Source organism: Pinus tabuliformis, chromosome 3_1 (assembly GCF_031772625.1).
Source record: "Pinus tabuliformis cultivar Carrire ecotype Pingquan chromosome 3_1, CPIR1, whole genome shotgun sequence".
Taxonomy (NCBI): Eukaryota; Viridiplantae; Streptophyta; class Pinopsida; order Pinales; family Pinaceae; genus Pinus; species Pinus tabuliformis.
This window is the reverse complement of record NC_142301.1, coordinates 360,344,055-360,358,769: the sequence shown is the minus strand read 5'-3', so window position 1 is coordinate 360,358,769 and position 14,715 is coordinate 360,344,055. Positions and strand designations below refer to the sequence as shown.

The 14,715-nt window shown below is 37.2% G+C and overlaps 1 protein-coding gene across 2 annotated transcripts; it reads left to right on the top strand.

Annotated features, from left to right (window-relative positions):
- Nucleotides 1-3,845: 3,845 nt before the first annotated feature.
- On the top strand, nt 3,846-8,127 carry LOC149187186 (uncharacterized). Of its 2 annotated transcripts, none has more exons than XM_089412756.1 (8): nt 3,846-4,673; nt 5,839-6,054; nt 6,256-6,321; nt 6,427-6,495; nt 6,588-6,659; nt 7,076-7,276; nt 7,432-7,557; nt 7,737-8,127. In XM_089412756.1, the coding sequence occupies exons 1-7, from the start codon at nt 4,194-4,196 to the stop codon at nt 7,513-7,515; spliced, it is 1,188 nt and encodes a 395-aa protein (XP_089268882.1). In that variant the 5' UTR covers nt 3,846-4,193; the 3' UTR covers nt 7,516-7,557; nt 7,737-8,127. The 2 variants fall into 2 exon arrangements, with proteins under 2 accessions (XP_089268882.1, XP_089268881.1); XM_089412755.1 differs by having other exon boundaries at nt 3,849-4,673; nt 7,432-7,526.
- The last annotated feature ends 6,588 nt before the right edge of the window (nt 8,128-14,715 follow it).

The window sequence follows — 14,715 nt, the reverse complement described above, 5'->3', positions numbered from 1 at the left end:
TTTATAAAATTGATTATTAACCCAACTAAAAAATGATTTTTATAAAACTATTTAAATGATCTTTACATTAATTAAAATTATAATAAAATATTTTCAAAATTTCAGGAAATTATATAATTTATTTTAATTAATAATACATTTTAATAAAATTAAATACTAATAAATAATAAAATTAAATATCAATAAACTTTACAACAGCGAAGTTAAATACTAATAAATAATAAAATTAAATATCAATAAACTTTACAACAGCGAAGTCAAGAGCCGTGAGACTTCTCCACTGGTATCCTTCGTTGTGCAACAGACCATCATAGAAATAAACAAAGTCCAACAGTTTTGAGGCTTCACCACTTATCCGTTACAAGACCAAACGAGCAATCAATTTATAGTGGGATGTGTTGGTTTGTATCAGTGGATTAAGTTGTTTTTAGTATGATTTTTTAGATTTTCTGGTGTTAGAATTTAGGGAAAAAATTGAGGTGAAATTTTGATTTGTTTTATTTAAATTGGTTTTTGACTTTATACATAGTTTCAGTATCATGAAAACTTTTAGGACACTTCAATTGTGTAGGGGTTACCCATCAAGCTTGTGATTTAGAGAAATTACACTGAAAAAACCCACCCAAAAAGCTTTCAAAAAGTCAAAACAAATCGATTCATATTTAGCTGTGTTAGACCGAGGGATTCTGAGAATGTCTTAAACCACCCAGATTGTTTTTTTTTTGAATTGGACTAATTCTATTAATCAAAAATATGGTACAAGATGGTACAATCAAGAGAGAAAGAAAACTGGCAACCGGAAATGATAGGACTATCAACCTCAGTGCCGGAGAAGGAGTGAAACAAGCAAGAAGCTACAACAAATGGCTGGAAGCAAAAAGACCGACTTCTACCCAGAATGGGCAGAAGCCTCAACATGAAGCTTTTTCCCTTTCCTTTTTTTGACTTCGACCCAACCGTCCTGGGGTGAATGAGCAATAACAACTTGAAGATTGGGATTCTCCACAGGGGGGCCCTCCTTTTCTGAATCAGAGGAGGAGGTCATATGGATGCTTTTCTGGGCGATGGCTGGATCGGAGGAATGCGCCGGACCATCAGTGGAAGGGACCCCGGAACGAGGGGCATGATCCAATTTTTCATCGCTACCTTCATCTTCAGAGCTAGAGGATTCAGAATCCACGACTGGAGGTCGAGAGCAAGGAGCCCATTGTTTGGACTTGGGCTTGGAGAGGTTATCCTTGTTCTTTTTTGTTGGGAGAGATGGGCAGGCGTTCATGGCGACAATGGAATGCAGTATTTTCGTAATCTAGTATCTGGGTCCAGACAAAGTCGTTTATCTTGAGATTGATTTGGTTTGGAAGTCCTTTGCTCAAATCTAACTCCGTACATATTCTGGCATATGTGTAGAGACTTTATTTTCCCGCCAGTAATCTCCCATTATGAAACTACCCAAGGTGTTGCCTATAGCTTTATACACTGCACCATGCCATAAGTGGGCAAGTAAGTTTGGAAGCTTGATCCAAACAGGTGTCCTGGTTATGACTGCAGTTGCTGGATCAAAATCTGGGAACCAAGGAGTCAAGAAGAGCCCTGCAGTTCCCATGAACCAAGGGCCTTCTTCTAAAGCCTTTTCATAATGCTTATTGTCATCAAATAGAACAATGAAGTATCCTTTTGAACAGAAACTGATCTTACAATGATGAGTCCAGTTTGCATGGATCCATGCATAGAGATCTTGAGATCGCGGCCACAGTCCGTTAAATCTGCAAATGATGGCTCTTTCTACAAAATCTTGAAATTGGATTGCAAGACCTTCATGGGTGATTTCAACAGAGGGAACTTCCTCTATTTTGTCAACAAAAAAAGGCTTAGGTTTAAGGGCTTCTGGGGGTTTGGGGTTCTCAGAGTGTACTGCATCTTTGTAAGAGAAAGGAGGAGTAGAGGATGACTGTCCCGTTGCACCTCCTCTCAAGCGAAGGGTTAACACCAAAGAGCTATTTCTGGTAATGCTGTAAGAAGAGAGGGGAAGAAGATCTTCAAGTTGTTTACCTTGAAAGAAAAGTCTCTGAAGGCCTGAAGGGATCCCAATCCGCTGTTCTAGATTCAGTTTGAGATCCAGCACTAGATCTGAAGAACTAACCCATTGCAGTATGGTTCTTCTTGTGGGATGAGAAATTTGGATTTGGAAGGAGTCAAAGAAGTGCCTAAACATAGTGTCAGGGCCTCTTGTGCGTTCGAGAGCAAATCTGCCATGGCGATGAAAAGGAGAGGATTTCTCCTCTGTAAGCAAATCTGGCGAGTTCGAGAAGCAGATCCGCTGCTTGCTTACGGTCTAGATGACGGCGTCACCATCTATGCCAAAGAAAGCCTTGTGCAGAGGCTTGCTAACCTGCCGTTTCAGCTTTGCAACCCAGTCGATGTGCATTGCTAGCATTGGTACCTTTGTAGGCAGATTTGGCAGGTTCGAGAGGCAGATTCGCTGTAGGCTTGCTGCTGAGGTGAAATAGTCTCTCTCGGAGAGAGCTGGGCACGGTGGCAGATTGGGCCGAGGCCCCCAAACTTCTGGCAAATTCCAACCCAGTACGGGTGTCCGCGCCATTTTCTCGGCAGAAACGACAGCTCCCATTGAGTGGCTCCCTCCACTGCTCCACCATGTGACAACGTTATACCCAGAAACCGCCATGGATAGCAGGGCCTTGTGAAGCCATGTTTCGGCCTCCGCCATAAAAGAAGGGCTCAATCTGATCTTTATAACACAGAACTCATTTTCGTTCAGGGAACCATCGCCGTCTGAATCCCCCTCGTCCATCATCGCTCGCAGCTTTGAATCCGTCAACGAATCCAACCCTAACAGAGCCGAATTCTTTTTCAAGCTCTCCATCCCCATTCCTCTCAAAATTGCCGAAGCTCACTATTGTTATTGTTGTGCCCCTACAATATTATTGTTATGTAGGCTCTAAACCACCCAGATTCTTAAAAACATGCCATGCATCTAATTTTGACGTAGTTTAATTGTTTGAAGTTTTGGTATTTTAATATTTTAATTATATAGAATTATATAATTTTAATGGTATAAGATTATTTTTGTTTCGTTTTGTTTTAGAGTTTTACAAAGTTTAATGGTTCGAAGGTCTGGTATTTTTTAATATTTTAATTATATAGAATTATATAATTTTAATGGTACAGAATTATTTTTGTTTCGTTAAAACAGGGTAATTGGTTAAGATTTCAGAAGAAAACATTTTTACTGTCTAAGATCTAGATGTATATGGCAAGAGTGAAAGCTTGCTCTTATGAATCACTAAGATATTATTTCAAGTGATGTGGTTTTCTTTATAATAGTGATAAATCAGCCTGTCAGAAATAACTGTCTTCACCACTGATTTGACAAGTAAATTATAATAATTTTTTTATAGTTAAAAAAACACCTAACTAAACAAACTAAAAAACTATATAACTGAACTTGTAATTCTAACAAATTCTCACGAAACTTTAACCAAAATTACATTTAAAAATACCAAAAACACAAAAAGATTAAAACCACGAACTACAAATTATAAAATTAACTCCAGAAAAAACCAAAATACAGGAGTTAAAAAGCTACGGCGTTTTCTTTCTTTAGTTTCTGGCGTTTTATGTCTTACAAAATTCTGACGACAAAAGCATTTTGCAGTGGCTTTAGATAACTCTGGTCGGTGCGCCGTAGAGGCCATAGGCAATAACAAACAAATTAGGCAGGATGGTAAGCAGTCAATAGGCGTAGGCCATAACAAACAAATTAGACAGGCAGGATGCTGAGCAGTCAAAATCAATCATTTTAGAAGTCAGGGGAGGCATAATATCATTTTACACTTCCTGTACTATAACTACAAATTGTCCTCTCCATCCTATTCCTCAACAGCATATCCATTAGACTTGCCAGCCCTTGACAAAGAGCAAAGCCCAAGGTGGGCAATGAGCAGATTGCAGAATTATCTGAAAGCTCTTTGCGGGGTCTGCTTCTGAGTTGGTAAATAAATACCCTGCTTTTCATTTATTACACTCTGTTCCAAATTGTCGTGGGATGTTGATTCTGCTCTAGTATTGGGGACTGGCCATTAAGAGTTGCTGAGCTCAACCCGAGGTCCATAGGCTTGCTGGTGAGGACAGTGATGTTATTATTATGAGTTTGAGAAGATAGGAATTTAGTTATCATGGCATTAGAAGGTAATGGAAATTATGTGTTTGATGATCTCACAAACTATAACAAGGTTTCTACTAATTCAGCCCCGAATTATCAAACATCTTCTGCGAGTTGGCATTCTGCCATTGTGGGCTGTGCTGTGAACATGAACCACCAATCATCTGTTCAAGCAACAACACAGTGCTCGTTTCGACCTGTTAACTCTTCTTATAACTTAGATGAACTCTTGCCATTTTCAGTCCAAGTCCTGGACAGTCTCAACAGAAGAACCCATCTGCAAAATGTCAAGTTGGTATCTAAGCACTCGCCTCAGCGTAGCAGTTCTATCAGGGTACAGCAGCCTCGAATTGAGCAAAAATGCAATGCCTCTGGTGAAGAATGCTCAAGTTCTGAGCAGAGTACAGGCAGAAGGAAAAGAAGAGTCCTGCCAAACGACAAAGCAAGAACTCAAGCTTCCACATTTACTTCTCCCAGTGAAAAGAAAACTGAGGTATGTTCTATTTTTCCTTTTTCCTCTAAGGCTCATATCTGGGACTTGGAATTTGTCTGTTTCTTTGTTTCTGTTTTATTTCGAAGGAAACCCAAGAAATTTGACTTTTAAATTCTCTCATGTGGCCTCCTTCTGTAGCAGAATTGAACATTTATTTTTATTTTGAGCTTGCCTCGAACATAATTCCATACACCGACGTTCTCACCGTGGCTTGGGAGGCCCTCACCAACTTCTTTCAAAATTTTGAATCATCCCAGTCTGCCTGTGTACGGTTCTTCTCAGACCGGTTCTACTGACCTTGGCACTGTTTAAATCATCTTCCTAAAAATGATTTAATAAAGTCGAGAGGGGAGGGGTGTTGGTTGAAAGTCAATTGGCTTGCCTCTCTTGGTTTTTGATGTCAGGTGTTCATCTTGAACCCAACTCCACTGGGATTTCCAAAATATCACTTCACACAGCGATTGAGTATTCTTTTGTTATTTAGCAGATTAGACGTTTTTGCTTTTTCTGTTAGCCATATGATTTTTTTCAAAATCATGAATTTAAGTTGTCTAAAATGTTTTAACAGTACTTTTTTGGAAAAATTATATATGTCGACCAGTTTCTAACCAGCCAATACGATTCATCCTCTAAAATGTGTTTGTGAGTGTATAAATGGATTCAGTATCTTAAAAAACCCTTAAGCACTAAATTTCTGCAGATTACATCACTGAAACCTAAGACTCCCTGAAATGCTGGATTTCAGTGAAAATTGATCAGAAAAGTTGCCCAGAAAAGGAAAAAATCGTCAAACAGTTAGACTATTGCTTTTCTGAAGTAGTCTCCACAGCTATTGCTTTTCTGAAGTAGTCTCCACAGCTATTGCAATTCTACAACAGGATTCATTATCAGGACGAAAAGCCCAGTAGCACTGCCGAATCCTATAACAGGATTAATCATCAGGACCAAAGCCCAGTAACACACGTGACTAACTACATTTATGCACATCATAGCAGTGAAGATAATGGTTTTTTTTTAAAGTAATCTACCTTCCTTGTTATGTCATTTTCAGTGTCAAATCAAGCCAGATAGGTTCTTCTCAGATACAGTTTTAGATGTCTTCTGGCCTGGTTTGATATTATATTAGGACGTTCTTAACAGATCCGTTGTTTTTCCTTCTTGACAGAATGAATCCAAAAGCAAACGCCCAAAAATTGCAGAACCTAAAAAGGAAAATGATGATTTGAAGTCTGATGCTGAACAAGGAACCCACACTGGGAGGCCTGAAGTGAGTCCAAGACAATCTGAACAAAGTGTCAAACCCCCAGAACCACCCAAAGACTACATCCATGTGAGAGCAAGGAGAGGACAAGCCACTGATAGACATAGCCTTGCTGAGAGGGTAAGTTACCTCTACATTTCATCATTAGGAAGAACGGTACGAGGAAGGATGGGGATGATACTAGTTACTGGCTGATGCAAAAAATAAAAGAACGTCAGTTCTTGGGTGACGGCTATGCCTGTATAAAATCTGCACATTCAGAATGATTTTTCATAAAATCTCAAAGGTGAGGGAATTCTAAATATGTTTTCTGAATAACAGGTGCGAAGAGAAAAGATCAGCGAACGCATGAAACTTTTGCAAGATCTTGTTCCTGGATGTAATAAGGTAGTCAAGGTTGCAGCTTTTTAGGGTCTTGTTTTCTGCTTGGCAAATGCAACTAATTTTTTGTTCCGACATATTGAACCAAAATATGGACTATTTTTTATGTAGATAACTGGTAAAGCACTGATGGTGGATGAGATAATTAACTATGTACAATCACTTCAGCGTCAAGTTGAGGTAAAGTCCTGAAATGTTTTGTAAAGGACTGATTTCATAGATTATCTGCTTGCTTAGGATCCTAATTGACTTGCTATCATTTTTTTTCACAGTTTCTATCTATGAAGCTTGAAGCTGTTAACCCCAAATTGGACTTTAACATGGAAAACTTTCTTGCCAACGATGTAAGTTCAATCAAAATGTTCATAACTTGAATGTTGCCTTTTTACTAAAAAAAAATGCTGATTTGGATTTTCAGAGATTTGCAAAGCTTATTTGGATTCTCAGAGATTTGCATCTCTCAATATTGTTTCTGTAGCCTGTCGCTAAAATGTAGTTAGAACATACTTTCATGCCTTAGACAATAAGTTACGATATGAATGTGAAAGTGGGTGACCACAAGGGTTCAAATGTGGTGTCTTTGAGTCCCCTTTTCAGCACTTATGAAGTTTTTTGTGAGTTAGAATTGATCTCTTTATCTTTGCTCATAACTATATTCCTTTTGTTCTAAACCTGTGATATATCTTGGATCTCAATAATTGTCTATAAAGAAAATAATTATGATGAAATCATTTTTGACTTTTTGTTGGTTGTTTTGCAGATGCTTGAACCATCAGGTATGTCAATAGCTTTTGATAACACCATGGCATATCCACAATTTCACCAGTCTGAATGGGTAACTATGCAAGTTGGCATGCCCTATGAAATGGAGGAGCAGTGTATGGGAAATGCAAGACAAGTTGCACTCAGAAAGATAATGAATGAAAATTCTTCTCTCATGGAAGGCTGTGGAGATGCCAAGGTACTACATGATACATCGATTCAAAGCTCAGTGCTCATATCATGTTTTTCGACCTACATTTTTCAATTCTGCATTGGTAGGTCATTTTTAGTGGTATTATTAATGAGTTAGCTAAATGTAACTCTTCTCACATATCTTGCTTGAAAAATTTGCAGATCCCAAATGTTTGGGATGATGAACTGCAAGGTGTGGTCAGATTGGGTGTTGGTAAAAATGGTACAAGCTTTTTTGACATCTGAAAGTTTTTAAGGTGACTGAAAAAATTTGGGAATTAATCATTGGTTTGTATTCAGAATTCTTGACATATTATATATTCACTTTTGTTCATAAGAAATATCTTTATATATGATAGGAAGAATATGCATGTTTCAATTTTCTAAAAACTGTTTAGACAACAACCCTGATAGCAATACTTTAAATAAACCCAATTAACATTTTACTTTTCTGTCTTTGTTTGCAGTATCATTTCCTACATGTCACAAAAATATTGAATGTTGACATGTCACTGAATAGTATCTACTCCAGAGGAAGAGGAAGTTGCCTGTGCAATTTAAAGAATATCTATGTTATTGGAAGCTCCACTCAAAGGTGTTGGAAACATGTTTTTGTGTTTTAGAAACGTTTCTTTGTAGAAAACTCCTCTGAAATGTAGCTGAAACGTTTCAGTGACATTTTCAGTTTTTTGAAATGTTGTATTGGACCTTTTAAACCATGTTTAGGCCACTTTGGTTGGTGCATCGTTGATTTCAAGCAACGTTTAATCTATTTTGGTCAGAGTATCGGTCGATTCAGAGTTTGAAGCGCTGTGTTGGCCATTTTAAACAACACTGGGATATTTTGTTAGGTTGCAATTTAATTTTCGTTCCTTTACTCAATTTATTTTTGATGGTTTTTTTCGGTTATTTAATTTATATTTTTAAATGTACAAATAGATTCAGTTGCTTTGAAAAATTTAGAAATATTTTAAGTTGTGTATATTATTTGACATTTAGAAATATTTTAAATTATATATATTATTTAACTAAAATTTATAATATATTTTTATGTTTTTCTAAATATATTTAAATTAATATTTAAATTATTAAAATAGAAAAAAATACTTATTATTTTTTAGAAACAAATAATTAATATTATTTTCTTAATTATCAAATTTTAAATACACAATTTGAATCCTTTAAAAACCCGTTCTAATTTTTTTAATATTATTTTCACTAAAATTAATATACTTTATAAGACCTCTAAAACCCGTTATAAATAAAGATTTTGATTTTTTAATAACAAATTTAATTTTCATAATAATTTTATTTTTCACTAAAATTAATATATATGTATATGAATGGGTGAATGGAAATGTAAAGTTGTTTAATGAATTTATAATTAATTAAAATTGTGAAGATTATTAAATTGTAATTTTTAAATTATTATGATAATAATATTAATATGGTTAATAAAAATTATAATATATCATAATAAAAAATATTTTAAAATATAAATAAAAATGTGTTATAAAAATTATAATATATCATAATAAAAAATATTTTAAAATATAAATAAAAATGTGTTATAAAAAATATGTCGATAAAAAAAAAAATTCTAGTTGTTCCATTGATACTATGTTTTAAAATATAAACAAAAATGTGTAATAAAAAATACGTCGATATATTTTTTAGTTATTCCATTGATACTCTAAGACATGTCAAAAGGAGAGATAACTAGTATGCTTTTAAAAAATTATTGGTTTGAATTAATATTTCTGTAATAAAAAATCACAAATTTTTGAGAAGTATCATTTACAATTTTTTTTAGTATAATTAAATATTTTTAAAATTAAAAAAATATATATATTTTTGCTAATTAATTCATAGGAGATTTGGATCAATCCTATCTCAGAAGGTACTTTAACAATGTATATATTCACCCTTCATCAAAAACTTCATAAATTAATAAATAATTTTTTAATAAAAATTAAATATTTTAAAAACATTTCATAAATTAGTAAATTATCTTTTTAATAAAAAATAAATATTTTAAAAATTAATATATATATATATATATATATATATATATATATATATAACTTCCAGCAACTTTAAACAAATATCCATTCTGTTTATCCTTTAAAATACCTTTCAACATAATCTAATATTTTGAAAAGTAAGAATACATCAATATTTTTGGTGTTGATTAATTGAAATTTTAATTTTCAAAAATTGAATATGAGTTTTACTATCCCATGTCTATATGAGAAAGGAGATTATGATAGAGACTTATTTCTTATTTTTTCTCACTCTTGTTAATTTTGGTGATCATTTACATGGACATTTTAAAGTTAGGAATGTTGAAATATGGAAACAAGAATATTCCAATTTAATTTTTCCTTGAATTAAATTGTGAATTAAAATCCAATTTAGTCTTAACAGCTATTTGGAAATAATTAATTAATTTATTTTAAATTAATTAGTTGGAAAAATTCAAGTTAGAAGTCTTTCTGAAGTCATGCAAGAGTTATCCCTTAAATTAAGGAGATAAGATTGAGTTATATTTGAGTTGTAATTAGTTAACTCAAATTACTGAGTTAAGTTCAGTTAAATTAGTTCCAAACTGTTTGAGGAAATAATATTGAGTTAACAGTCAGTTGATGCATTAATGCACTCAACTAGTGCTACTCCAGTTAACTGAAGATTCCCTCATCAGAAGCTCATGCATGTCTATTCTAAGAAAGACCCGGTTGAGATTAATGTTCAAGAACAGTGCACTATCAATTGCATGTGTTTTCTCATGGAGAAAACTCATGCATGCAGTCAAGGATTCATCCTTGAGTATTGCACAGTTTTGAAGGCTTGTTTTTCCACTTGGTAATAGGCTAATCATCCACAAGGAACCGCGCAAGGAAATAGGAGCTTGGAGGCAGAGAGGAAGGCTGGAGAGAAGCCAAGATTTCCTGTGAGCGTCTGTGAGGATTGTACCGAGAGCTGACTAGCTGTGAGAGCTAAGGCTTTGTATAATTCCTATGTATTTCCACTATGTATGATAATACAATAGTGTGGGGTTTTTATCTGAGACTTTCCCCAAAGCATTTTCATGTGTATTGTGCCATTGATTCCTCTTCTTTTGGTTATATTGTTCAACTCGATCTTTAAGCTTCCGAAAATTGATAGTAGAAGTAGGTTATAGTATTATGCTTTGATTTATATTGCATTATCGGGTTAACCTATCACAGATTTTCTACATGGTATCGGAGTTGTGAACAGTATACTGAGAAAAGAATTCGAAGTTTGAAGTTCGGGGTTGCAGGTGCAAATCGAATTCATATCATACTTCAAGGTTGGATAATAGCGTTCTATGGCTTGAGACTCGAGTATGCCTTGGAAGGTAGCTCGAATTACATAGCATGGAAAGATAGAATGGAGGTTGTATTAGAAGACAATGTCTTGAAGGAATTCATTGATCAAGAAATCCCAAAGCCAGCCTCAACTAATGCACAAGAGTTGGTTGAGTGGAATAAGTGTGTGGCGAAGGCGAGATGGATCATCCTTGAGGGAGTTTGAGACCATATTGTCTTGAGTCTCCATGGGAAGGATACTCCATTTTCAATGTGGAAGACATTGAAGGACCTCTACCAGAACAGTAGTGACCAGAGGAAATTGGCGCTCAAGGATAAGCTTCGAAGAATCAAGATGGAGAAGGGCGATACTATTTCCACATATCTGAACAATCTCACCACCTATAGAGATGAGCTTGGCAGTGTGTGAATAACTATTGCCGATGATAATATGGTGAGCCTCGCTCTCCTTAGCCTTCCAAAGAGTTGGAATAGCTACCAGGACTCTGTGAATGGAAGGGAGAAACTGCCGGAATGGGAACGACTGTGGTTGGATCTTATGCAGGAGGAGATCAGGAGGAGCACATGAGATGGTTCTTCATCTAATAATGAAGATGAAGAAAATCTGGCCTTACCAAGTAAGGCAAGGAAAGGGAAGGGGAAGGCTTCCCATTTCAAATCGAATTCTTCTCATGGAGGGAAGAAGGGTGACATGTCTAAAGTAAGATGCTTTAATTGTCACCAGATGGGACATTATGCGATTAATTGCCCATCAAAGAAGTCCAAGAAGGGATCAACGGAAGGATCGGAAGGTGAGGCATTAACCTCTCAGTTTGAAATGGACTTTACCCTCATTGCATGCATGGTGTCATCAATGATGGGTTGTGCCTGGTATCTTGACAGTGGAGCCTCATTCCACATGATCGGTGATAAAAATTTATTTAGTGCCTTGGAGGAGAAAGACCTCAAGATGCACATAGAGATGGGTAATGACGGAAGGTATAGTGTTTCAGGAGTGGGCACGGTTGCTTTTTAGAGGGAGCATGGAGCTCCTCTCACCTTGACAAATGTGATGTATGTGCCTGGACTGAATAAGAACTTGGTATCAGTTGCGATGTTGGAGGACAAAGGCTACGATGTTGTCTTCAGTAAAGGAAAGGCCTTCCTATGACACATGGCCACGGGTCATACCAAGAGGATAGGGATTCGGGTGAAGAATCTCTATAAACTAGAGGTAGATAATTGTGCAACATTGATTACGAAGGTAGAATTGGTGCAAAGCCAAGACATTGGCGAGTTGTGGCATAGGTGGTTGGGCCATTTGCATCATGGGGCTTTGAAGATAATGCAGAAGATATCTACAAAACTTCCCAAAGGTAAACTTGAGCAAATTGACACATGCAAAGGTTGTACCTTGGGAAAGTACACCAAGTCTTTGTTTCATGATCGAGACAGTCGAGCAGAGGCTATCTTAGAGCGAGTTCATATTGATTTGTGTGGACCATTCTCGATGGCATCCACAACGAAGCAAAGGCATTATGTGATTTTCATGGATGACTATTCTTGTAAATGCTGGATTTATTTCATGCAGAAGAAGAACCAAACCTTCACAAAGTTTTATGAGTTCAAAGCTTTGGTTGAGAAAGAGTCAGGGAAGAAGATCAAGGCCTTGAGAAGCGACAACGATGGAGAATATGTCTCTCAAGAGTTTAAGGACTTCTGTGCAGTAGAAGGAATTAAACAAGAGTTAACGACAACTCATAACCCACAACAGAATGGGGTGGCCGAGAGGAAGAACACAACTATTGTAGGGGCAGCACGGGCAATGCTGCATGACCAAGGCCTACCACTTCACTTGTGGGTTGAGTCATGCAACACAATGGTCTATTTGCAGAATAGAAACCTGCATCACATACTTGGGATGAAGACACCAGAGGAAGATTTCCCCCATAGGAGATCAGATGTGGGTCACTTCAGGATCTTTGGCTCATCGGTATATTGCCATGTGACAAAGGATGCACGGAAGAAGCTTGAGTCGACAATAGAGTTGGGGATATTTGTGGGTTACAATGATACACCTCACAACTATCAGGTGTACTTGTCTACCAGTATGAGGACAGTGGCTTGCAGAGATCTAAAGTTTGATAAGTAGAAGGCCATGCGAGTTTACCTTGAGAGGGAGCTCCAACTATAGGCTGTGGAGGAACTATTGGTTCCTAAGGAGGAGGAGCCTCAGACTGATGCGGAGCAACCACATGTAGAGGTTCCAGGAGTGGAGACATCTACTCAAGCAGAGTCTTCCATAGATGGACGAAAGCGCATAAGAGAAGCTGACAGATTGTTAGAGGATGCAAGAGAGAATGTGGGAGCACCATCTTCTTAGCGCAGATAGAGGAGGTCACTTGAGAGGTACACTGGATACATGGCCCTTACTGGGGAATGTGTTGAGACCGAGCCATCTTCCTTTGAGGAAGCAGTGCAACAACTGATTTGGGTTGATGCTATGGTGGAGGAGTATGACTCCATAGTTTGTAACAGTGTTTGGGACGTGGTTCCGAGACCAGAGAACAAATCAGTTGAGAGTTCTTGTTGGCTTTACAAGGTAAGGCAAGTTGCTGATGGTAGTGTGGAGAAGCAAAAGGCAAGATTTGTTTCCTGTGGCTTTTCACAGATTAAGGGGATTGACTATGATGAGACTTTTGCTCCTGTCGTAAGGTACTCATCTATCAGATCTATGTTGGCACTATCAACACAGATGGGTTGGAAGATCCATCAGATGGATGTGAAGATTGCATTCCTCAATGGCCAGATTGAGGAAGAGGTGTACATAGAGTAGCCGGAAGATTTTGAGACCTTCAATTGTGAGTCGCATGTGTGCCGACTCAAGAGAGAATTGTGCGGGCTGAAGTAAGCACCTCGTGCTTGGTACACCAGGATAGAAAACTACTTCATTGGGTTGGGCTTCACAAAGAGTGAAGTGGATGCAAACCTATACCACATCGTGGTGAAAGGTAAGCTGTTGATCATTGTACTTTATGTTGATGATTATATATTGATTGGTGATGATCAGTTGATCGTGTCTTGCAAGGAGGAACTTGCAAGAGAACTCGAGATGAAAGACATGGGTCTCATGCATTACTTCCTTGGCATGGAAGTGTGGCAGAAGGATGGGGATTTGTTTGTGTCTCAGGGCAAGTATGCCAACGCGATACTCAGGAGATTCCACATGGAGAAGTGCAAGCCCATGTAGAATCCTCTAGCAGGTAACTAGAGGAAGGAGGTTGCTACTTCAAGAGAAGTGGTAGAGGCTACTGTGTACAGGCAGCTTGTGGGTTCACTGATGTACTTAATGAACACATGACTAGATTTGTGCTATGTAGTGAACCAACTGAGTCAAGCGATGGTTCAGCCTACCAAGATGTTTTGGAAGGTGGAAAAGCATGTATTGAGATACCTCAGAGGCACATCTCAGTATGGATTATGGTACAGATGGACAGAGGGAGTGAAGCTACAAGGCTTCACTGATGCAGATTGGGCAGGGAGTCCATCAGATCAGAAGAGCACATCAGGAGGGATTTTCAACCTTGGGTCAGCAGCAATTTCTTGGTACAACAGGAAACAAAGGTTGGTTGCACTCAGCTTGGCAGAGGCAGAATACATGGCTGCAAGTCAGGCAACATGTGAGGCCATTTGGATGCGGAAAATCCTAGTTGGTTTGTTTGATCAGAGGATGGATCCAACTGTGATCTATTGTGATAATCAGAGTTGTATCAAACTCTCTGAGAATCCAGTATTTCATGATAGGTCCAAGCACATCGACATCCGGTATCATCATCTCAGAGACTGTGTAGTGAGGAGGATCATGTTGCTACAGTATATTTCGAAAAAGGAGCAAGATGCTAACATTTTGACAAAGGCATTGTCAAAGTGTAAATTCGAGTTCCATACAGATAGGATCAGGGTGGCAGATAATCCCTTTCTTGTTGAGAGGGAGTGTTGAAATATGGCAACAAGAATATTCCAATTTAATTTGTCCTTGAATTAAATTGTGAATTAAAATTGAATTTAGTCTTTTTCCGGGGAAAATAGAGTTCGTAATTTCTATTAAAAAAGGGGT

Coding starts and splice junctions, on each gene's coding strand:
- LOC149187186 (XM_089412756.1), top strand. CDS start 4,194: ATGGCATTAGAAGGTAATGGAAATTATGTGTTTGATGATCTCACAAAC. Junction 6,322..6,426: donor TTGTTCCTGGATGTAATAAG/GTAGTCAAGGTT, acceptor TTTTTTATGTAG/ATAACTGGTAAAGCACTGAT. Junction 7,277..7,431: donor AAGGCTGTGGAGATGCCAAG/GTACTACATGAT, acceptor AAAAATTTGCAG/ATCCCAAATGTTTGGGATGA.